Source organism: Salvelinus fontinalis, chromosome 14, assembly GCF_029448725.1.
Source record: "Salvelinus fontinalis isolate EN_2023a chromosome 14, ASM2944872v1, whole genome shotgun sequence".
NCBI lineage: Eukaryota > Metazoa > Chordata > Actinopteri > Salmoniformes > Salmonidae > Salvelinus > Salvelinus fontinalis.
Window position 1 is genome coordinate 51,178,154 of NC_074678.1, and position 24,789 is coordinate 51,202,942.

General features: G+C 44.4%; 1 protein-coding gene across 3 annotated transcripts; it reads left to right on the forward strand.

Moving 5' to 3' along the window:
• LOC129811091 (run domain Beclin-1-interacting and cysteine-rich domain-containing protein-like) lies at positions 1–23,342 on the forward strand. Of its 3 annotated transcripts, XM_055862249.1 has the most exons (22): positions 1–254; positions 3,703–3,856; positions 4,285–4,368; positions 7,324–7,483; positions 7,860–7,966; positions 8,300–8,531; positions 9,587–10,048; positions 10,376–10,423; positions 11,278–11,376; positions 11,567–11,682; positions 12,048–12,237; positions 12,367–12,471; positions 14,864–14,938; positions 16,753–16,813; positions 19,277–19,409; positions 19,540–19,685; positions 19,834–19,898; positions 20,032–20,270; positions 20,457–20,518; positions 20,729–20,882; positions 21,156–21,249; positions 22,221–23,342. In XM_055862249.1, the coding sequence occupies exons 1-22, from the start codon at positions 217–219 to the stop codon at positions 22,367–22,369; spliced, it is 2,973 nt and encodes a 990-aa protein (XP_055718224.1). In that variant the 5' UTR covers positions 1–216; the 3' UTR covers positions 22,370–23,342. The 3 variants fall into 3 exon arrangements, with proteins under 3 accessions (XP_055718224.1, XP_055718226.1, XP_055718225.1); XM_055862251.1 differs by lacking the exon at positions 14,864–14,938; XM_055862250.1 differs by lacking the exon at positions 10,376–10,423.
• Positions 23,343–24,789: the final 1,447 nt, after the last annotated feature.

Consider the following 24,789-nt stretch of genomic DNA (forward strand, 5'->3'; position numbering starts at 1 on the left):
GAGGTCATGCGGTTTTGTGTTTCTGTTTGGGCCCCATGCAATTTTTGACACTGACAGCGCTCGTATTGGACTACACCAGTCACCACTCCTACTAGCCAAAGTGAATGCGTCGAGATAATGTTGAGCCACTGGCTGTAAGCGGCCGGTGACTTGTGTATACTGGAAGTGAATTTGGGGGAAGCTGATACCGTATTCGGTTTCCCCCGGTTCGAGGAAATGGAGATTACGGCGGAGGCTGAAGCCGAGGAACGCAGGTGAGGGACTAGGTGGGGAATCGGCTAACCAAGCTAGCTGTTTGCTAGCTAGCTAGCTTAGCCGGCTAGCTCGTCTGGTAACTAACTAGCTACATAAAGGTTGTTCACGGATGAAAACAAGTCTGAAATTGGCCAATGAACTTCATACGTTGCCCTCAGTTACATGCAATATATAATACTGTCCATGACAATATGTATTTGCTAACTAGTAACGTTAACTAGGTAGCTAACTAGTGTGTTAACTAAATTAGCGAACGTTAGCTAGCTAACTTGAGTTAGCATTATTAGCTAGTTGACGCTAAACTAACGTTAACTTGATATGTAGTTATCTTGCAAACTGGAAGGAAGTGCAATTTTGTTCTGGCAAATTCTCTATTACAGGTGCTGTACAAGAGGGGTATTTATAGAATTCACCGGGAGTGAGCCAGGTGCCCCGCTCTATCCGACGTGAAAGCGGCTCAAAACAAAAGCGGTGTAATTAAATTATAGTAATCAGTAGGATTCTACGTTTTCCCATATAAAAGCGATTGCTTTTGATTTTTTTTTAAACTCTCCTTCCCAATTAAAACTAGTTTGAAAATGAAAACATTTATAGAATCTCTCGTGTGTTTCTGGATGATGCACTATGCTGTTTTGTTGACAACATGACCGAGAGGTGCAGGTTACTGTTCGATTTAAGAAGGGCGCTCCTTTCCTGATTAGGCCTGATGATGTGACGGGCCATAGTAAAGTGTATCCCGGGCCAGATTAATCTAACCACCTCAATGATCGAGATGCAGTACTGTAGGTGAGTGTCAACATGACCTGGATGATGGGCACTTTGGGGTGGACCCACCGGTTTAAATCAATGAGAGAATATTTCAAATAGATAAATTGGCGATGTACACATTGTTGGATTACTTCATGGAATAAAAATGTATTATTTTTAATAATGGAGCATCTTCTAAATTGAAACGCACCACCTGCAACTGGACACAGACATTTTAGAAGAAGATCGGCCAAATCAAGAACTAATATATTATGGGCAAATTTAAGGTTGGTAGAACAGGATCTTAATCTGTGCTACACCAAACAGTACCTAACCTGTAACTCTCATTAATGGATACCAAAAAAAACTATAATCACTGACAGACTCCTTCAGTAGTCATGAAACAGTGGCACACACTTCACTAGGTTCATCCTTAAAACCCCTTCTCCTCCAACCCTGTAACATGAATGAGCCCTGGATGTTTTAAGCCTAGTTTCTGTCATATTTGCTGCAGATGAGTAATGTGAAGTTTTTAATAAGATACTTTTTACTAGAAAACTAGATCTTTCTAAAATCTCCCTTCTGGTATTGTTCTTCATTGTTCCTCATTATTCAAGACTATTTTCCCAAGTGTGTGTGGGAGAGTGTGTGTCATTTTGTGTCAGCATTGAGTTCCAGCTAGCTGCTGACTTAAGGAAAAATGAGTAAGTCCTGGGTATGAGCTTGCACTTTGTCTGTTGGATTTTGTGCTCAGTTTGGTTTTTTTTTCTCTTTTTTTTATTTTCCTCAACATCAAATAGGCTACTTTAAGCAGCAAAATCAAAAGTGAATCTATGCCTATCTCAATACAAGCGGAAAGTGAAACACAATTCACTCACCCAAAACAACAATATGTTAACTCTTTGTACTCAATACTGTTGTTTTAAAGAGTTTGCCATTGACCTATGCCAATTGGAGGTTGTAGCCCACATCACCTAGTGTCTTACCTACAGTGCATTCGGAAAGTATTCAGACCCCTTGACTTATCACATTTTATTATGTTACAGCCTATTTCTAAAATGTATTACATTGTTTTTGTTCATCAATCTACACACAATACCCCATAATGACAAAGCAAAAGCAGGTTTTTCTGAAATAAGTATTCAGACCCTTTACCCAGTACTTTGTTGAAGCACCTTTGCACGTGATTACAGCCTCGAGTTTTCTTGGGTATGACGCTACAAGCTTGGCACACCTGTATTTGGGGAGTTTCTCCCATCATTCTCTGCAGTTCTTCTCAAGCTCTGTCAGGTTGGATGGGGAGCGTCACTGCACAGCTATTTTCAGGTCTCTCCAGAGATGTTCGATCGGGTTCAAGCCCGGGCTCTGGCTGGGCCATTCCGAGACAATCCTGCGTTGTCCTGTTGGAAGGTGAACCTTCGCCCCGGTCTGAGGTCCTGAGCAGGTTATCATCAAGGAACTCTGTACTTTTCTCCGTTCATCTTTGCCTCAATCATCAGTCCCTGCCACTGTAAAACATCCCCCACGGCATGATGCTGCCACCACCGTGCTTCACTGTAGCGATGGTGCCAGGTTTCCTCCAGATGTGACGCTTGGCATTCAGGCCAAAGAGTAAAATTTTGGTTTCATTAGGCCAGAGAATCTTGTTTCTCATGGTCTGAGACTCTTTAGGTGCTTTTTTGGCAAACTCCAAGCGGCCTGTCATATGCCTTTTACTGAGGGGTGGCTTCAGTTTGGCCAGTCTACCACAAAGGCCTGATTGTGGAGTGCTGCAGAGATGGTTGTCCTTCTGGAAGGTTCTCCCATCTCCACAGAGGAACTCAAGAGCTCTGTCAGTGACCATCGGACCAAGACCCTTCTACCCCGATCGCTCACTTTTGCCTGGGCGGCCAGCTCTAGGAAGAGCCTGGGTGGTTCCAAACTTCTTCCATTTAAGAATGATGGAGGCCACTGTGTTCTTGGGGACCTTCAATTCTGCAGAAATGTTTTGGTACCCTTCCCCAGATCTGTGCCTCGACACAATCGTGTCTCAGAGCTCTACGACAATTCCTTCGACCTCATGATCGACCTTGGTTTTTGCTCTGACATGCACTGTCAACTGTGGGACCTTATATAGACAGGTGTGTCCCTTTCCAAATCACGCCCAATCAGTTGAATTTACCGCAGGTGGACTCCAATCAAGTTGTAGAAACATCTCAAGGAGGATCAATGGAAATAGGATGCACCTGAGCTCAATTTCTAGTCTCATAGAGAAGGGTATTTATGTTTTGTTATTTTTAATAAATGTGCTAACATTTCTAAAAACCTGTTATCTTTGTTATTATGGCGTATTGTGTGTAGATTTCTGAATAAATATATTTAATCAATTTTGGAATAAGGCTGTATGTCTATGGTCTCAGTATACTTTAGAATAATTAGCCTATATCTACTTAGCCTAGTTCAATGCATTTCATTGGGCGCTGTATATGCAGTACACAGCCAGTAGTTTTTAGTCACAATAGTTCATTCGGAGTCATTGCACAGTAGTTTGTTTGTTATGGCAGATTCTTACTGTGTGATTTCTTCTCAGTCAGTCAATGCTGGTTTTAATTTTTCTGCTCAACTGTCTACTCTAGAATGTTTGGGTGAGGGACAAGTTCAGTCAAGCCTATACCTACCTCTTCACTCTCTTCCTCCATTCTCTCCCTCCTCTCTTTCCAGGAGGGAACACTGGAAGCTGCTCTCCAGTCTGAAGACCACGGTGGAGGGCCTGGTGTCCACCAACAACCCTAATGTGTGGTCTCGCTACGGGGGTCTACAGCGGCTGCACAAGGACATGAACCACATCCTCAGCCACGGCCTCAAGCACGAGCAGGTCAGGCCTCATGAACAAGTACTCCTTTACTTACTCTTAACTCTTTTACGCTATCATTTGTGTTTTCAATGAAGGTAATAATAAGGCCTTCTTATTTGGCTGTTTTTCAGCCTCTTTATTTAAATTCACTAATATTATTGCCCTGGGTAAGAGCCTCTGCTAAGTGGGAATTCAGCGTTTGTTCCCTGCATTTTCTTTGAGGCAGGGTGCAAAAGAGCTGCTGAGAATGAACATTTCATAGTTCTACTGCTTTTTCCTCTGAATCTGTTTTCTGATGTTCTGTTTTTATCCTGTCCCGGTAACCCAAATGTAAGATGGATAGGGAAAAACTGGTGGAAATGTGGTCATAACAGCACACTGTGGCCTTTCATCGGCCATAAGTAGGACAATGCCATTGTACTGTAGTAAACGCCGGTTTTGTGTTGCAGGTGTACTACAAGCAGAAAGACTACTGGCCCTTTGTGTGTTGTGTCCGCTACATCAGCCCTCACCTGGCCTCGCATGTAGAACAGGTATTGTACTCTAGCAATCTCTTTACGGTGATTAATCATCCCGTGTATATGATGGTGGAGCCAGTACAGTTTGTTGTGACCACAGACATTGGTTGCATGGCACCCTATGGTGGACTACTTTTGACCAGAGCCTAGTGCTGAGCAATTAGTGCTTTTTAAAGTCGGTTCGTCTCGGGTTATTAAAAAAATAATTGCTGGTATCTTATTCGCAAAAAAAATGTCAACAACAAATGCATTATAAAATAAAGGCAAATTATTTTGGAGCTTTTTAATGGAAATCACAAAGCCCAAAATAGTGAACATTCAATTGCTAAAACATCCTATTGTCTCCATCAGGTCCACATTGGCTAAGACCTTAATAGGAAATTACTATGAAATAAAATATTTACTTAGTTTTTATTTCATTACTTTATTATTTTTCATTCCTTAAAGGTGCACTATGCTGAAATTGCTCTGCCATTTCCTTGTTGCTAAAATTCTAATAGTTCCCCTAATTTCCGCAAGTATAGAGAATCATTGAAATATGTTTTCATAACCAAAAATATTGTATTTTCAGCTGTTTGAAGCTGGTGTACAAAACCGAAAGTAAAAGACACATAGTAGCTGCCTAAGTATTCTGCAGAGCTGTCTGACAAAATCGTTTGACTAGTTCTTCGAAGTAAATAAGGCATACTTTCAAGACTGCTTATTACCAACTACAACTATCAATCAGAGCTACCTCACGAACTGTCTCTATCCCTCTCATCTTTGTGTTGTTTACATTCCTCTCTCATGTGGTCTGTGTTAAGGCTATCAGTCTCTGTCGAGCCGGGAAGAACAGGCGCAATGAATTATGGTCATTATAGTTGATTACCACGTTTCTTTGCTGAACTAGGGTGAATATTTGCCTAATGAAAACTACAACTACCTTCAGCCCAGCATCCCACAAAGAAAGTTCTTGACTTAATTTCTCTCGTGAATTATTTCATTTCTTTCTAGATAAACAGAGCGTTGAGCTCACAAAAAATGAACTAATGGAATTAAAGCAATTGAGCTGATGTTTTTTATATTTTATGAAGCCCCTTTTACGTCCGCAGTTATCACAAAGTGCTTATACAGAAACCCAGCCTAAAACCCCAAACAGCAAGCAATGCAAATGTAGAAGCACGGTGGCTAGGAAAAACTCCCTGAAAGGCAGGAAACTAGGAAGAAACCGAAAGAGGAACCAGGCTCTGAGGGGTGGCCAGTTCTCTTCTGGTTGTGCCGGGTGGAGATTATAAGAGTACATGGCTAGATTGTTCTTCAAGATGTTAAAAAATTAATAGATGACCAGCAGGGTCAAATAATAATCAGTGGTTGTAGAGTGCGCAACAGGTCAGCACCTCAGGAGTAAATGTTAGTTGGCTTTTCATAGCCGAGCGTTCAGAGGTCGAGACAGCAGGTGTGGAGCTGCAACATGACCAGGTGGACTGGGGACAGCCAGGAGTCATCAGGCCAGGTAGTCCTGAGGCATGGTCCTAGGGCTCCGGTCCTCCGGATGGGTGCGTACTTGAATTCACACAGGACACCAGGAAAGACAGGAGAATTACACCAGCTATAACAAATCTAGCCCCCCGGCACATAGACTATTGCTCTCTGAGCTCTAGTCAAAAGTAGGACACTATGAGGGGTTGCGTTAATGCAGAATTCTGTGTTTTTCACACATATTTTTTTAAATAAATGCATAAGGAATATCTTGCTGCGTTTTGTAAATGCAGATCTAAAATGCTTCTTATTGTTATTTATGCTTTTCATCAGACAAACGTTGTGCTTCAGTTGCCCTTCTCCCCTCAGGAGAGAGAAACAGCATTCTATCAGCAGACAGCACTCTGACTGATGTGTAGCTATTTTTCTCCGGGTACTTTTCTCAGTGTAGCCAGCTAGCTTTTCTCTGGGAAAATGCAAGATTAACTTGAAGCAAAACATTAGGAAATGTAGCTGGCTACATTCTTTCTATGATAAACATTAGAAAATATGATGGCCATGCATCATTTAGCAAAAAAATACCTTGTCTTTTCATTGTAAGCTCATTTGGCTGCCAGCCAAATAGCGTTGAAAATGAAGCTATTTTCTGCCGAATGTGTATTTGTGCCTAATGTATTTTCTGTGAAAAAAACTATAGTTGCACGCCCCTGATCACTATTGAAAATGTAAAAAATATGATTGACTTTCAATATAAAACATAGGTGAAATGATTTAAATGCAGATTTCGGTAGGTCTGTGTTATGAAAATGCAGATTTATGAACACTAACGCAACCCCTTACTATATAGGGAATAGGGTGCCATTTGGGACACAGACATTGTTGAATCTATATAGTTGTGACAACAATACAGTGATTAGCCATTGTGTAACCGAATGATAAGTAGTGGTTCTAAGTTGATGCTAAACCTGATCTTAATGGTAGGCTGGCCCACAGTTGACAATGAGTTGAAACGAGGCAAGGAAAAGCTTTAGTGAATGAATAGACACAACTTTTGCACTCTTACCAGGGTAATGCTTCATCAACACCCTTCTCACATGCTACTGTTGTGAAACCCAAATGCCCTTTAACCTTTTAGCCCCTGACCTCTTTCCCGTCTTGTTGATGTGCTAATGTTTTTTGTGCAATCTGCTGTATCTTCAGAAAACTCTCTCGATGATCTCAGCTACTGCCTGTTACATTATCACAGAAGGTACAAACAGATCTGGGTGGGTCCAGCCAGCTAGCCAGCCACAGGTTCACCTGTTTATATAGTGGTCATCTCTCTAACCATCTCTTTTCTCTTTCTGTATTATTCCTCACCCTTCCCCTCTGTCCCTTGCCCTCTCCCCTTACTCTCTCTCCCATACACTCCTCCTTCAATCTCCCCTATCCCTCCCCCCTCCGCTCTCTCTTTCTCTCCCTCTACCCTCACTTCTCTCCCTCCTCTCTCCCGCCCCTTTCTGGGCCCTGTAGTTCAGTAAGCTGGAGCCCGTGCTAAACAGGGGTATACAGAGTGTTGGGGAAGGCTACAAGGCCGAGCGCTGGCTATTGCACAGCCTTCAGGTCCACCTGCTCTCCGCCCAGCTCAGACCCCTGCTCAAACACCAGGGACACACCCGCAAGTACTACAACGGTAAGGCTGCGTGTGAGTGTGTGCGCCCCGGCCAAACCAAGACAACTGTAGTTAAGTTTGTGGACTTGATGAAGGAATTAGGGCTGGCACGGTAAATGTAACCGTCGATTCTGGATGAAAATAAAATAACCTTCATAACCGTTTCACTTTTAATTTTTTCATATTCAAACGGAAAAAACGTCATCCAAAATTCCATGACCATCATAGCCCTAGAATTAATCAATGTTTTGGGCCTGTGATATCGTTTGGACTGTGTCTGTGGTATTGCCTTGTCCTATTGACCTTATCTTGACTTTCTCCCTTTCTCGGTCAGTTGCTCGCTCTTTCTCACGCCTCTCCCCCTTTCCTTCTCTCTCTCCCTCTCTCTGTCTCTCAGAGGAGGCCTTTCTCCTAAAAGAGCCCCATGTGACGGCCATGTTTCAGTATCTTGAGGCCGTGGAACAGAACAACCCCCGTTTGCTGGCACTCGTTGACACTGTCAAGGTGGGCACCTCGCGCACACACACACACACACCAATACACACCAATCATACTCTCTGTCTGTATATCTTGGTGTCTTAAGTTCCTGTCCCTGATATCCACTTAAGCATTAGTGGAGGATCTCTCTCCCTCCATCTCTCTATTTGTCTTCTCTTTTCTGATACAGCTCAACCATGCCTTACACATAAATTGTCTCTTGCCATGTTTTTTTTTCTGTTTTTACTATACCTAATTGTCTGTGCCTGCATTGATCTCTTACCATCTATCTTACTGTACCTCTCTTTCACATTCTAATTTGTCTCTAATCCTCCCTCTGTTTTTCTCCTTCTTTCTCAGCTGTCCACTCTGAAGGGCCCTCCGTGTGTGGGGGGCCTGTTGAAGAGCCATAGTCTGTGTGAGCTGCCTGGGGCCGGAGGAGGCTGGAGGGGCGGGCTGGTCAAGGGCCAGGGGCCCCCCAGGGAAGAGCTCAACCACAGGCTCACCACCTCCCAGTGCTCCCTCTCCCACCGAGACAGAGGACACACACTGAACAGCATAAACACAGGGGTCATCTCAGAGAGGAACTCAGGTGAGGGGTCGAAGGAGGATAGGAGAGAGAGAGAGAGGGAGACAGGCTCCCACTGAGACAAAGGACACACAGCCAGCAATAACACAGGGGCCATCTCAGAGGGTAACTCTGCTCAGGTGAGGAAATAGGGAGCTGAGGGAGGTTAGCAAATGGAGCAAGGAAGAAGGTGAGTGATAGGAATGAGGGTGTGAGAGTGGGAAAGAGAAAGTGGTACCCAACACTAACACCACTACGGTCGGCCACATTAGAGAGCAACACAGGTGAGGATGGAGGGATAGGAGGGAGAGATGGAGGGGTTGGGGTAGGGAGTGAGAACATGGGACGAAGAGCAACACCAACACAGATCAGGAGATATGAGGGATTGAGTGGGAAAGCAGAGGGATTGAGTGCAAGGAAGGTAGACGGGAAAGAAAGGGGAGAGTAATAAATTAAACACAGATTAAAGCAGGGAATGAAGTAGTGGTGGATGAACTGTACAGTAGGGTAGAATTTCAGAGGGAGGATAGAGGGATGGAGCAGTAGTCTGAGAAGGAGAGGAACAGCATTGTGAATGGAGGTTAGGCAGGACATGTGCATCCTGTTATCACATTATCATTTCAGAAGGTCAAGGTCCACAATAAGTCACAATAGCTGAATTCACTACAGTGCTTGTGATCGCCGTGAGCCTACACAGGCCTGATTTGTAAATGGAGATGTGGTTTATTGGCGATTTGTAAGTAGAGGGATTGACTAAAACTCCTATCTGCCTCATCTCTCATTTGGTGTGTCTGATAGAAACATTCAGAAGTTTGAAGATAGATATGGGAAGTATAGAAGTGACACTAAGAATTATTTCTGCTCTGTTGTTTTACAGTTCTAGTTGAAAGTCTCAGAAAATGTCAACCACCTTATATTAGCTGCTTCCCTTGATGCCTAAATTCCCTCGTATCTGCTTTTGAGGTCACTGAGTCTACACCGACCTGATTGTGTAAGGAGATGCGATTTGAATAAAGCATTGATGAAGTTTCTTCAGAAAGCAGTCTGACTAAAACTCTCTTCTTGTTCCCCCTCTACAGACTCTATTCCATCAGCCAGCGCCCCGGGAGCCCCTTGGGGGTGCGTGTCAGGGTCCGGGGGGGAGGGCGAGAGGGGTGTGACTCCTCCTCCCCGCTCCTTGGCAGCTGTCCCCCACATCGCCCTGACCGAGCCCGCCTCCCCAGGCCCTGCCCACTCAGACACCCTAGACTCTGGTGAGGGCGACGACGGCCCAGAGTACCTGGCCATCGGTAACCTGGTGCAACGCTGCAATCGCCGTGACTCCCAGAGCTCCACCCCCAGCAGCGAGCCCGGCGGGAGTGACGAATCAGGTGGCGAGGTTCCGGTCCAGCCGCCTATGCGGAGCTCCCTGACTGTGGTCCCGCCTCCCGCTCCGCGAAGGTCATCCTTCTCGGAGGGACAGAGGGGGCAGGGTCGCGGGGGCAGCAAGGGGCACATCCGCTCGATGTCTGACATGGGGATCAACCACAAACATAGACATGGTGAGTGTGTGAGTGTGTGTGTGTTTGTTTGCATGTGTGTAGCAGGTGAGAGGTTAGGGTATGTTTGCTGAGCGTGAGTGCAAACCAATACGTGTATGTTTCTTTGTGAATTTTTATTTCAAATAAGTAATTGAAGGTTAATGGCTGCAAGACTAGTGTTTGTATAAGAGTGTGTGTATGCAGCAGGTTAGCGCCTGGGAGAGAGAGGGGGTGTGTAGTTGCAGTGCTATGCGGTGTGGACCACATCCAGCATTTGCCACAGTGCGTTTTCCTTTTCCTCTATTTTCTCACGGCTAACCTCCTCTCTCTGTCTCTGTCTGCGTGAAGGAGGGGGCCACAGGAAAATCACCATTATAATAGAGGACCCTGTAGCAGGTTGGCAGTGCAGTTCTTCTGTGCTCCGTCTTCTTCCTCTCTCATCTCCCTTTCCCTGCATGATAAATCCCTACTTCTACTTCTCTTATCTCTGGCCTTGGTTTTGGTTCCTCATTTGTGCTGTTCTGTTTTTTGGTTGTTGTTTGGTTGATTTTTAGGTCGAACCAAGGTCACTCAAGACCCTAGGTCTTTGATTTAATGTTTGGCTGGTTTTAGGTGAAACCAAAATCAAGACCGTAGGCCAAAACAGCTCGCCATGTTCATTCATTGTGTTGGATAATGTTTGAATACACGCTACTTTCATTACATTGTGACGTTTTAATGTTGTTTTTTGGTCTTTCATTGATTTTACTCTTCATTTTTTACAAATGTTACCTTTTATCTTTTTTTTTCTAAGGTCATTATAACTTCAATGTATTAGTTGCTTATGTGGTCAGAATCACTGTCAGCAATCATTAACGTATCATCACAATATTCGCCTTGGATTTGCAGTGGAAAGGAGACTTCATGTAGTACTTCATATTTGATCTAATTTTATTATTATTTGTTTTTTACCCTGATGTCATTTACCTAGCTGATAACAAAACATTGATGTGTTCATTGATACATTTACTTACGATACATCCTTTGTGGGTGTCTGACTGAGCATATCTCAAAATGGATATTAAAGTTGAAATGTCAAGCTACTACGACACTGTTCAGTTAAGTCTGTTTCTGCTTTCTTTAGCCAACTTTAGCACAAATGTTGAGCACAGAAAACATCTGGTAACCAGGCTATTTGGCCCTTGATATGACACTGATCTTCCTTCATTTTTGTGGTCAATCTAACATCAGCGGTGTGTACTGTTTGTCAGAATCGTTGGTTGGAGTGGACTGCTGTGTCACGGCCTACAGCCCCTTCTCCCCTGCCATCAGTGATGTCAGCACACCCAGCTCCCTCTATATGGAGTCAAGTGAGTACACTGGTTCAAACATGACTACCTAGCTGGCAAAATAAATGTCATTATCAATGTCCATCACCTTACCTGAGGTATATATGCCAGTGACACCAATACTAATCAACATACAGTGTTTGAGGCTTGTCTTTGCTGAAAATGTGTGGGTGTGTGTGTGTCTCTGCATGTATGTGTTGTCTCTCTGCAGATGGCTCCCAGTACAGCAGTGTTCCAGACGGCATGTTCCGGAAGCCGTCAGAGGGCCAGAGCCTCATCAGCTACCTATCGGAGCAGGACTTCGGCAGCTGTGCTGACCTGGAGAAGGTGAGCCTGGGGAGGGTTCATAATCCCACATCATCTGACCCCTGACCTTTTGAGTGATTAGAATCGGAACGTCTAATTCTCCCGAAGTCTGCACTCGTGCACTTTTCCCCACACATTTTAAAGCATTGGATTTGTGTACCATAGTTTCTTACCCTAGAACTTGCCTTTTTAAAGGAAATGTGTGAGTGCACTCTAAGGACAGAAAGTTAGAGAATAGGGAGAGTTATGACCTAATTGGAATGGTATCATTTAGGAGACTCTTACACTCACCTCTCCAACTGTGTGAAATCAATCATAACTTCATTTTGAAAGTGTTACAGCAAGGCCTCACTCTCCCCCCCGCCCATCTGCGTGTCTCATTCCAGGAGAATGCCCACTTCAGCATCTCTGAGTCTCTGATTGCCGCCATCGAGCTGATGAAGTGCAACCTGCGGCGGCGGCGGGAGGAGGAGGAGGATGGCGACGACAGCGACTCAGAGATCCAGCAGTTAAAACAGAAGATCCGCCTGCGCAGGCTGCAGATCCGACGCACCTGCCTGCCACCCTCACAGCACTGTAAGAGCTTACGCATGGCTGGACATACACATGCACGGATGCATGCACGCACAAACAAACAACTCCCAACTTAGTCCCCATGTCATAATTTTGCTGCTATTGATTTTAATCCTGTCTCCCTTCCTCCAGTGTTCCACTCCACAGACAGCGGAGGCTCCTGCAGGAGCTCCCAGGATTCCTTTCACATGTCCGACTCGGGCTCTGCCGAGGAGGTGGAGGAGTGTGAGCTGAGAGGTAGAGAGAGGGAACGAGGGAACCTTAGGAAGGATTGTGGACTTGGATGGAAGGGTTTATATTATATACACATCATGCAAGCTTTGTGTGCCATTAAGTTCACAACCTCATTGTCACGTCCCACATATCATTCATCTACCCACTAAGGCTGGAAACGGCTCCCATTTTTAATGGTATTCATTAACATTGCTCTCTGGACTGTTGAGGCAAGGTAGCTAGGTCTTTGATAAATGTGTGTGTTTGTTCTAAAAGTAGCCTTCATGCGTGTGTGTGTGTGACTACTTCCTCCTGTTTATGTGTGTGTATACACAGTACTACTGTGTGTAGTCAAATAGTGCATTTGGAACCCTTGACCTTTTCTACATTTTGTTACGTTACAGCCTTTTTCTGAAATGGGTTCATTTTAAAAAGTTATCAATCTACACACATTACCCCGTAGTGACAAATCTAAATACAGGTTTTTATACATTTTTGCAAATGTATAAAAAAAACTGCTTTTTTTACTTAAGTATTCATACTCTTTGCTAGTCTCAAAATTGAGCTCTGTTGCATCCTGTTTCCATTGATCATCCTTGAGATGTTTCTACAATTCAATTGATTAGACATGATTTGGGAAGGCACACACCCGTCTATATAAGGTCCCACAGTTGATAGTGCATGTCAGAGCAAAAACCAAGCCATGAGGTCGAAGGAATTGTAGAGCTCCGAGACAGGATTGTGTCAAGGCACAGATCTGGGGAAGGGTACCAAAAAATGTCTGCAGCATGGAAGGACTGCAAGAACACAGTGGCCTCCATCATTCTTAAATGCAAGAAGTTTGGAACCACCAAGACTCTTCCTAGAGCTGGCCGCCCGGCCAAACTGAGCAATCGGGGTAGATTCTCTGGTCTGATGAAACCAAAATTGAACTCTTTGGCCTGAATGCCAAGCGTCACATCTTGAGGAGACCTGGCACCGTCCCTATGTTGAAGCATGGTGGCGGCATCATGCTGTGGGGATGTTTTTCAGAGGCAGGGACTGGAAGGCTAGTCAGGATCGAGCTAAAGCTGAACGGAGCAAAGTACAGAGAGATCCTTGATGAAACCAGCTCCAGAGCGCTCAGGACCTCAGACTAGGGCAAAGGTTCACCTTTCAACAGGACAATGACCCTAAGCACATAGCAAAGACAATGCAGGAGTGGCTTCAGCACAAGTCTCTGAATGTCCTTGAGTACCCCAGCCAGAGCCTGGACTTGAACCCGATCGAACATCTCTGGTGAGACCTGAAAATAGCTGTGCAGCGACGCCAAAGCTTGTAGCGTCATACCCAAGAAGACTTGAGGCTGTAATCGCTGCCAAAGGTGCTTCAGGCCCCCATTAAAATTGACAGGGCTGTTGTGGAGCGGGTCGAGAGTTTCAAGTTCCTTGGAGTCCACATCACCTACGAATTATCATGGTTCAAACATACCAAGACTGTCGTGAAGAGGGCACGACAAAAACTTTTCCCCCTCAGGAGACTGAAAAGATTTGGCATGGGCCCCCAGATCCTCAAAAGGTTCTACAGCTGCACCATTGAGAGCATCCTGACCGGTTGCATCACTGCCTGGTATGGCAACTGCTCGGCATCTGACCGTAAGGCGCTACAGAGGGTAGTGCGAACGGCCCAGTACATCACTGGGGCCAAGCTTCATGCCATCGAGGACCTATTTAATAGGCGGTGTCAGAGGAAAGCCCATAAAATTGTCAGAGACTCCAGTCACCCAAGTCATAGACTGTTTTCTCTGCTACTGCACGGCAAGCGGTACCGGAGCGCCAAGTCTAGGACCAAAAGGCTCCTCAACAGCTTCTACCCCCAAGCCATTAGACTCCTGAACAATTCATAAAAATCGCCACCGGACAATTTACATTGACCCCCCCCCCCCCCCGTACACTGCTGCTACTCGCTGTTTGTTACCTATGCACAGTCACTCAACTAGCCTGTACCCCTGCACACTAACTCGGTGCCCCCTGTATATAACCTCGTTATCCTTATTGTGTTACTTTTTATTTTTGCCTACTTGGTAAATATTTTCTTCTTCTTGAACTGCACTGTTGGTTAAGGGCTTGTAAGTAAGCACTTCACAGTAAAGTCTACACTTGTTGTATTTAGCGAATGTGGCAAATAAAGTTTGACTGGTAAATACTGGTAAAGGGTCTGAATACTTATGTAAATGTGACATTTGCAAACATTTCTAAAAACCTGTTTTTGCTAAGTCATTATGGGGTATTGTGTGTAGGTTGATGAGGAACAAAAACAATTTAATCAATTTTAGAATAAGGCTGTAACGTAAGAGTCAAGGGTTGTGAATACTTTCCAAATGCACAGTATATGTGGTGGTGTGGAGCCAGTGCTGAGTGTAGTCTCTGTCTCTCAGATGGCTGTGAGGGCCAGTCCCTGATGGCGGTGTCAAGGAGCGGCCTCTCCCTGTCGCTCGCCTCCCTCTTCTCAGGTATCTGATTTGGTGTGGGGTACAAGAGACAGGGCTAGGGGGGCACGAGAACTACGAATGTGGAAGGCTGGACAAATGTAGCTGGATTCCATGGCTCTTTCTCAATGAATCTTTCTGCGATTCCTCCCGTCCTATTCTCAACTGTATTGAAGGACGAGGTTCAAGGTCCCTCCCCTCTGACCTTCTCCAATGTGTTTTGAGGAGGAGGTGGCGTGGAGTGAGGAATTGTGTGAAGATGAAGTGAGGAAGAACTCTTACCAAAACAATTATTTCCCCTTACTCTCTGCATTTGAGTGATTGATGTTCACGGTTAGCATCATATGGACTCTACCTTTTTCCTTTGAGCTTTCAGTTTAATTTGGTATCATTTCTACCAGATTGGTGCCCATTGGTACCTAGTCATTTTAGTGACGTCTACAAGTGGGAAAAAGGTTTTCAGTTTGGAATCCAGCTAGTTGCTGCCCTGGCTTGTGTGCTTTGTGGTGCCTTTGCTGCTCCAGAGTTAGGGAGACCGGCGATGAGTGTATAGACATCTATGGTTTGATGGGGGGTTAGGGTCTTCAGTAGACTAGTACATTTGCGGTCAGCAGTGTATAGCTACTGCTGCTATTGGGCATTCATGAATATTCATTCATCCATCCATTGATTCACTCAACAATTAATTTAGGCTTTATGTGTGCATGAGATTGCATCACTGATGCACATCCAGTTGTGTTAGTGCTCAACGCGATCTCACTGCTTTTGAGTTCCCCCTAAAACCAGGAACTGCTTCATATTAATTCCACCTTGCCAAGTTGCCTATTTCTAGCATGCTGCAGTGGTAGCAAAGAAATAGTCTGGCTTGCATTAAAAGAAACATCGGATATTACACGTGCGAGACTAGACTTAACGGCTTAATGGGCTGCGAACAAAATGACTCCCACAGTCTTATTCTATATAAGTATAGCTGTTAATAAGATGATAATACATTTTTGTTTGTGATGCTGCTGCTGCGTAGTCGGCTTTCATAAGAAAAAGGATACTTGCTGATTATGTCATTTGTTGCAGCCTAACATTCAAATCTAGCATCCCTTTGGCATATCGTTGTTTTTGGATCTTGTCAGAAGGGCTTTGGATTTGCATCGACAGCACAAATCCACGTATGAACATATTCTGAAATAGACAAAAAAAAAATAGTTTTAGACTGAACCCCTGGTCTATATTGGTCAGAAACTGGGTTGCAGTTGTGGATTTGGGATTGGGTCATTGTCTGCTGGCCTACCTGTCAATGACCTATATTGAATATGCTAGTTCTTTCATCCCCTAGCCTAGTGATCCGTAATGCCCTAGTTTCCATGAGATTTTCCAGAGGCTTATAGCTCTTTATCAGATTCATGTTCTTTGAAATCCCTCATGTTTTCAACTAGCCAAGGCTTTCTAATCTCTCGCCAGCAGCACACTAATATGACACCTTTTAAAAGTCCCTATGTGAACTCTCTGCCACACATGTAATGTCTGATGCTTTTGTGCCTTCTATAGGACTTGTCATATCTAGGACAAACTAGTTTTCTCCTGAAACACCACCCTCAAATTATTTGCTGTAAATGTTTTTATTTGTGATTGTCTGAATTTGATGCCTGCCTTTAGAACCAAATTATGCTAGATAGTGTGATTGATGTGCTTTAAAAGAACTGAGCCTAATCTCTCTCTCTCTCTCTCTCTCTCTCTCTCTCTCTCTCTCTCTCTCTCTCTCTCTCTCTCTCTCTCTCTCTCTCTCTCTCTCTCTCTCTCTCTCTCTCTCTCTCTCTCTCTCTCTCTCTCTCTCATATATACAGATGCAGACATAATGCGCAGTGTGACGTCCAGTGGCCGCTCGTTCCTCACCTCAGAGTCTATGTAACAACTGCTCCCACCACACACTCACACTCTAGCCTTGTAGATGTAGGCCCAATCCCAAATTTACCCTAGACCAGGGGTGTCAAACTCATTTCGCATCGTGGGCCACATACAGCCTAGGGAGATGTCAAGTGGGCCGGACCATTAAAATTATACCATACTCTGCTATAAATAACCAAAATATCATGTCTTTCCTTTGTTTTGGTGTAAAGAAGCACAAGAACATTAGGAAAATATTGAAATTTAATGAACTATCCTTTTACAAAACATTTCATGAAACACCTCATATTTCCTTAGACAAATGTGCAATTTACTTTTATCATTCACAAATATGCATTGCAACTGATCCCACTGATTGTACAAAGGCACAAAACTTTAATTGGTACTGAAAAATATAGTAATGCACTTTAAGATTAAATGAGACTTTTAAAGAAAGGAATTTTTAAACCACTTACACATACGCATATAAAATCTAAATGTAATCCCTGCGTACACCTTACAAACTAAGGAGAGTGATTTTAAATGTGTAATGAAGAAAGTGTTCGCCTGTCCTTGTACTTTGTCTTTGAACTTTGTCGCGACACCTGCTTTCTTTCCGACCATGGATGGCGCGCCGTCTGTAGCCAGGCTGACAGCGCGGGACCAGTCCACTCCAACTCTGTCCAATGCAGCAACGACAGAGCCGAAAATGTCCTCGGCTGTTGTGGTGTCCATCATTGGCACCAACTCAAGAAACTCTTCAGTAACAGTCAATGTCTCATCAACTCCTCGAATAAATATGGCCAGTTGGGCCACGTCTGTGATGTCAGTGCTCTCGTCAATTGCCACAGAAAATGCAATAAATGACTTGACTCTCTGTTTCAATTGACTGTCTAAATCTGCCGATAGTTCCGAAATCCTCTCTGCTATAGTATTCCTCGTCAGGCTAATATTGGCAAAAGCTTGTCGCTTCTCGGGACATACATGTTCAGCCGCCTTCATCATGCATCGTTTAACAAAGTCACCGGCGGAATACGGCTTCGATGCTAATGCTATTTCGCTAGCAATTAGGTAGCTGGCTTTTACCGCTGCTTCACTGACTTCTCGGCTCTGGATGAAAGTTGACTGCTGTTTCCTCAGACCCGCCAGCAATTCGTTAATCTTATCTCTTCTCAGTTGTCCTTGCAAGCCGTCATATTTTTCGCTGTGATGAGTCTCGTAGTGGCGTCGAATATTATATTCCTTCAATACCGAAACTTGTTGCAAACACACCAAGCACGAAGGTTTTCCGTGCATCTCTGTAAATAAATAGGACGTGGTCCATTTTTCTTTGAAAATTCTACACTCCTTATCTACTTTTCTCCGTTTGGATAACGACATTTTGGCTAATGAGGGTGTAGCGGAGAGGTAGAGACCAAGGTATTAACAACGTCGTAACAAGCAGCAGATGGCGCATTGATACCGTCTGCTGTTTTCAGTCTGTCTCAGTGATGCGGCTTGTCTTCTACTCTGATGGAAAGAGTGCGCCCCTTAGCGGATAATCCATGAATTGCAGCGAATTAAAAATATTAATTCCATGTCTTTTATGCATTTTTTCCACTTTCAAATTATCCTGCGGGCCTGATCGAACCTCCTTGGGGGCCGGTTCCGGCCCGCGGGCCGTATGTTTGACACCCCTGCCCTAGACCCTTTGTCCTATGCACTTGAGATTTGATAGGTTTAGGCAATTTTGTAACAGCACCAACTTGCCCTCTGATAGGATACGATAAGTCTCGTCTAACATCTCCACAAGTGTATAGAGCATAGTGTCTAGAGATGGATTTGGCCATTGTCTGCTGACCTGCCTGTCCATGTCAATGACATAGGTCATATGCTAGTTCTTTCATCCCCCGAGCCTAGTAATCCAGAATAGCCTAGTTTCCACAAATTTTCCAAAGGCCTTATAGCTCTTTACCAGATTTATGATCCTCGAAACCTCATGTTTTCAACTAGCCAAGGTTTGCTGACTTCTATCGCCAATATTGAATATTTTGACAGTGATTGCATGTGTGAATCTCCTGCATCTCACCTTGGCCACACCCTTTCTCCTATTGGCCCAATGAAGAATGGTAGTCCGTGGAGTGGGCCGGACTATAGACAGAATGTTTAGGTTTCGATCAAGCCCATATCAAGCACAGAGGTAACAGTAGAAAAAGAAAAGGCATGGTAGTTAGATAGCAGTAGTTAAAATTAGGCTATTGATTGCAGTAGTTGAAATGAAGCTTTTGTTCACGGTAGGCTACTTGGAAATTATGCTGTCATTTATGGAAGTTGATATTAGGCTGTTGCTCGCGGTAGTTGAAAATAAAAGGCTATTCTTTGTGGTAGTTGAAATTAGACAATTGTTTGATAGTGTGGCTATAATTTGCAGTAGTGGAAATGATCTGTTGTTCACGGAAATGTGTTTGGTATATGCTTCGTCACACTTCCTACTCCCTCTCTCAGCTCTCCGTCGTTCCTCCAGTCTAACTCGGCTGAGTCGGTGGCCATGGGCCTGCTCAGGCAGTTTGAGGGCATGCAGCTCCCCGCAGCCTCGGAGCTCGACTGGCTGGTCCCAGAGCAAGACGCACCGCAGAAGGTACGCTCACACAGACACACAAGCATGCAGACACATACATGCATGCATAGACACATGCATACATACAAGATCCCCCACACATACACCTACACTCACACAAACTGACCTGTATTCTCCCTCTACCCTTCAGCTCCTGCCCATCCCTGACTCCCTGCCCATCTCTCCTGATGACGGGGAGCATGCTGACATCTACAAGCTGAGGATCCGGGTGCGAGGGAACCTAGAGTGGGCCCCGCCCCGACCCCAGATAATCTTCAACATCCACCCCGCGCCCAAGTGAGTCCTTAACACACACACACACACACTGACTTCTCTCCCCCTTCTTGTTTGCCTCTCCCCCTTTTTGTTTGCTTGTCTGTCGCTCTAACCCTCCTATGTCTGTCTGTCTCTAACCATCCTCTTTCCCCTTTTTTTGCTCCATTAGGAGGAAAATAGTTGTGGCGAAGCAGAACTACCGCTGTGCAGGCTGCGGGACTCGCATAGACCCAGGTAAAAACCACATTGAAGACCCCCACCCTCCAAAACACTACCACACATGTTATCCTCATCCCACGGTGGTCATTTTGTGTCAAGCCTCACCCCCTGCCTCACTCTGTTACCACTACTCCCCTTCACCGGACAGACTACATTAAGCGAATGCGCTACTGTGAGTACCTGGGCCGCTACTTCTGCCAGTGTTGCCACGAGAACGCCCAGGCGGTGGTGCCGGGCCGCGTGTTGAGGAAGTGGGACTTCAGCAAGTACTACATCAGCAACTTCGCCCGGGACCTGCTGGGCAAGATTGCCGGAGACCCCCTGTTCAACCCCAACGACATCAACAGTGGCCTCTACAAGAAGAACAAAGCCCTGGAGACTGTCCGGGTGAGAGGACTGGACTTTAGCCTGGTTTAGATTAGTCTAGTTTGATGCTTAGTTTATGCTTATCTTCGGCAGTATTTTATTTTGCTTTAGTTTAGCCTACTCATACTAGAAAGAACATTTGTTCCGGTTATTGGTTGTGGTTTGAAATGTGTTCTATAAACGAAGTGCATTTGTACTATTCTTCAGGTTTTGAGGGTCCAACTCTTCCACATGAAAAACCTCTTCAAGACATGCCGCCTAGCTAAAGAGTAAGTTGTGTGCATGCATGCGTGTGCCGCCTCCTGCAATGAATGGTATTGTCGATATGAGAGTCCCTTTCTTTTACATGTTACATTCCTCCTAAAGTATTCTTCCTGTAATGAACTGTGCTATTGCTATGAGACGACACTGTCTGCGCTGTCAGGTAAAGTATTGCTGGTAGGAGTTCCCCTCGTGTGTCTTTGCGTTTGATCCCATAGAGTGCTGGACCAGTTTGACAGCCTCCCAGGTCACTTGACTGAGGACCTGCACCTGTTCTCCCTCAACGACCTCAGTGCTGTGCGCAACGGAGTTCTGGCCACCCGGCTTCGAGAGCTGCTGAAATTGGGTTCCGCGCACGTGGCTGGCTGTGTGGTGAGAATCTGTTGAATTATCCTGAACTACATACTCTTCCTGTTGTCACTAGTTCACTCTCAACTATAGATTTTCCTGTAATAGACATTCATTGTTATACTGTAATGTACATTTTGAATTGTCATTCTATAATAGAAAATATGAGTCAAATTACTATTTGCACCGTGTGTGACAGTGGACTTGAGGGTGTCATAAAGTGACATTTCCATTCTCAGTGCGTCCCCTTAATGTCAATGTCTCAATTTCCCCTCCCTCCTTCTTTGTCTCTCACAGCTCTGTCAGGCCAAGGGTTTTGTGTGTGAGTTCTGCGGCAACGACAAAGACATCATCTTCCCTTTCGAGCTGAACAAGTGCACACGCTGCGAAGGTGAGCTCCCCCCGTATCCAGATTGTCATAAATTCATCCATCCCAGGAAATTCGGTAATACCAGCACTGAACACAAGGGGTGTAATTTTCAATCCAAAGGTTAGCCATGCTAACGAGTACTTGTAAAATCCCATAGTGCATGCTAGCTAAATGCTAACGAACGGTCTCTGACATCCCAGCTCAGTTATACAAGTAACTAAAAAATTCTTCTCAGTTTAGCTGACAAACTTTTAGTTGTGAGTTCCATACTGTAACTAGATCACCTGGCGCGTGCTGCACCACAGTCATTGACTCACGATGCTCTGTTCTCTCACCGTGACTGGGGGACTGTAAGCTTCATACTGAAAAATTGTAAGACCGGTGAAATGAAGAATGAAGAATATGTAGTAACAAATGTATAAAATTGAAGCTTCCACACAGGTGTTACCTGAAATGGTTCAGTCACACATTCATATCTTTAGAAGCTGTGTGTCTCTCTTTTGAGAATAGGCTGCTCCTTGTTGTGTCTGAACTGGTTTGTGTGGTGCACTGACTTTTGGCAAGTTTCTCTGCATTTCACCACTCCTCTCCTGCCTTCTGCCTTGCCACCCTGACATGCCTCTTCTTTTATAGTCCCATGTCACCCCTTCCCCTCGCTTCAGAGACTGTCATTGGCTATTCTGCCGTGACATCACAGCACCTCAGTCTTCTTCCCATTGTGAACAATTTTGTCAAACCGGTTATTAGCGTTGCGGGAGCGCTCCCCCATGTTTGCTTAGAGCTGGTTAACAGGTGAGTTATGGGGTGTAACATCAGTAGGGACTAGGCTGTTGGCCATATATTTTTCTTGCGTCCTTCTACACATCAACAAAACCAAAGTATTTTTTTAAACAGGACTCCACCCATGTGTGTTTGTCTCAATCTTTTATGTCGCGTTTCAGTGTGGTTGCTTTTGCAATGACATCTCTCTTGTTATTGTCTTTGTCTTTCAGAGTGCAAGGCGTGTTTCCACAGCAAATGTTTCCGGGCAGGCAAGGAGTGCCCGCGATGCCAGCGCCTGGCAGAGAGGCGGGAAAGGATGGCACGCAAGAACATGGAGGAGCAGGAGGATAAGGAAGAGGACGAGGGAGGCGGGGGCTAGGATAACGAACTGAGAAACAAGGGAGAGAGGACTGGAGAAAGATTTAAAAAAGAGAACAATGATTTTACTGACTGACAGGGACCCTTATTCTTTCAACTTCTCCCTCCATCCCTCTCTTTTCCTTGAAATTGCAGCTTCTGGCTACTGGACGAGCTCTGATTTAGTTTTTCGGTTGCTATAGTGAAAGATTAGATTTTGTTTTTTCTTCTTCACCCAAAGTAACAGGATTCTTGCTTTTGTTTTTTGAATGCATTGTCAATATTCAAAATAGCATATTATATTAATATATTGGCTTGATTTTTATGGTTTGCTGCTCTGATTCCAAGTGCAGATATCATAATACAATAGAGTCCTGCCATGTACAGTATGTATAGAAGTGATTATTTTAAATAGAACAAGGTAGGTAGAAGTACTGAAATGTTATGCTATTTTAGCCAACCCTATGTGCCTCTGTCACCAATGTTCTTATACTGGCAGAGATAGCGCTCCATTTGGTTGTTTAAGAGGAGTTGGAATGACAGGTCTTTGGAGGGGGGTCTCTCAATCAGTATTGCACATAGTTGCGAATATTTTAAGATGATGCAGTGGAGACAGCATGTTTGTGTGCATGTGTAAAAGGTGATATTAGCATCTACTAAAAAGGTGTGGAAGTGTGTACTATGGAGTGTGTGTGTGTGAGAGAGGTTGTCCCTGTACCTACTGTACCATGCATCTGCAGAAATGTTTTGCACCAGCCTGATCAGGCACTTAAATATATCATTTTTTGTCTTTGTGTAAAATATGAAGTCTTTGTTATTTTTAACAATACTCTCGGGCGTATTGCTGATGTTCATCTCACACAAAGCATATAGGGTTTTCACATTTTAGAGTACCTTTCTCGCTCTTCTTTCTTTGCCTCGTATTGCCATCCTGATTCTGTTTTGCTACATGGATTAAACTTTGGCCTCTTGGGCTGAGGTCCAATGTTCCAAAATGGCATCCTTTCCTCGTATTTCCGTCATGATTGCTGTCTTGAATGGGCATGATGGGTTTTCACACTGTGGAAACCTATCATCCTTTCACCCTTATTGGTTATGACAAGGAAAAGGAGATAAGGAACGGTGTCCATTGAAGAGTTTTGGTACAGATCGGGACTTGGATGGCAGTCTATGGCAGGAGTGGTGCAAACAGACGCAGGTTTTAATTGGCTGATCTATCCATCACCATCTAGCACCTCCCCCTCTGTGGATTTCAATGGGTGAGCAGCGCAAGTAATCCGCTAAACAAAGAAGTGAGTTTGGGAAATCGGAAAAGTATGCATCTAAGAAACTCAGAACCAATCGATTTCTCAGCATTTTTAAAGTCCCATCTGATACAGCTGTGGCAGGCTTGCTCCCTCTCATGCCTTGATTTTAACCACACCCCTTTCTAATCCCACTTTGTTGCACAATGTTACCAGGCTATGCGTCAGCAATTCGAGCCTGAGGACGAGGTTAGCTATCCCCTGACTGTCAGACAATGACCGTGTGTATGGGGCATAATATGCACATTCACAAAGCTATTGGTAATAAGTAACATTGTGGCCTGATTTTTCAGACATCGAGGGAACTTAGTCTCTGACTAAGAATTTCAATGGAGAATTTTCATTAAACAGGTTTTCTGTTTCTGGGAAACTAGCACATAGATCACAGGACTATATTCAGTGCCTTCAGAAAGCATTCAGTCCCCTTGACTTTTTCCAAATTTGGTTACGTTACAGCCTTATTCTAAAATATATTTTTTCCCCCCTCAATCTACACACAATACCCCATAATGACAAAGCAAAAACAGGCTTAGATATTTTGGCTAATTTATAAAAAAAACTGATATTACATTTACAAATGTATTTATTTATAAAGCCCTTATAAATAAATATCAGTCGATGTCACAGAGTGCTATACAGAAACCCATCCTAAAACCCCAAACAGCAAGCAATGCAGGTGTAGAAGCACGGTGGCTCGGAAAAACTCCCTAGAAAGGCAGGAACCTAGGAAAAACCTAGAGAGGAACCAGGCTCTGAGGGGTGGCCAGTACTCTTCTGGCGGGGTTGGGTGGCGATTATAAGAGTACATGGCCAAGATGTTCAAATGTTCATAGATGACCAGCAGGATCAAATAATAATAATAATCACAGTGGTTGTAGAGGGTGCAACAGGTCAGCACCTCAGGAGTAAAAGTCAGTTGGCTTTTCATAGCCGATCATTCAGAGTTAGTGACAGCAGGTGCGGTAGAGAGAGGGAGTCGAAAACAGCAGTTCCAGGACAAGGTAGCACATCCGGTGAACAGGTCAGTACTTTGTTGAAGCACCTTTTGGCAGCGATTACAGCATCGCTTCTCTGGTATGACACTACAAGCTTGACACGCCTGTATTTGGGGAGTTTCTCCCATTCTTCTCTGCAGATC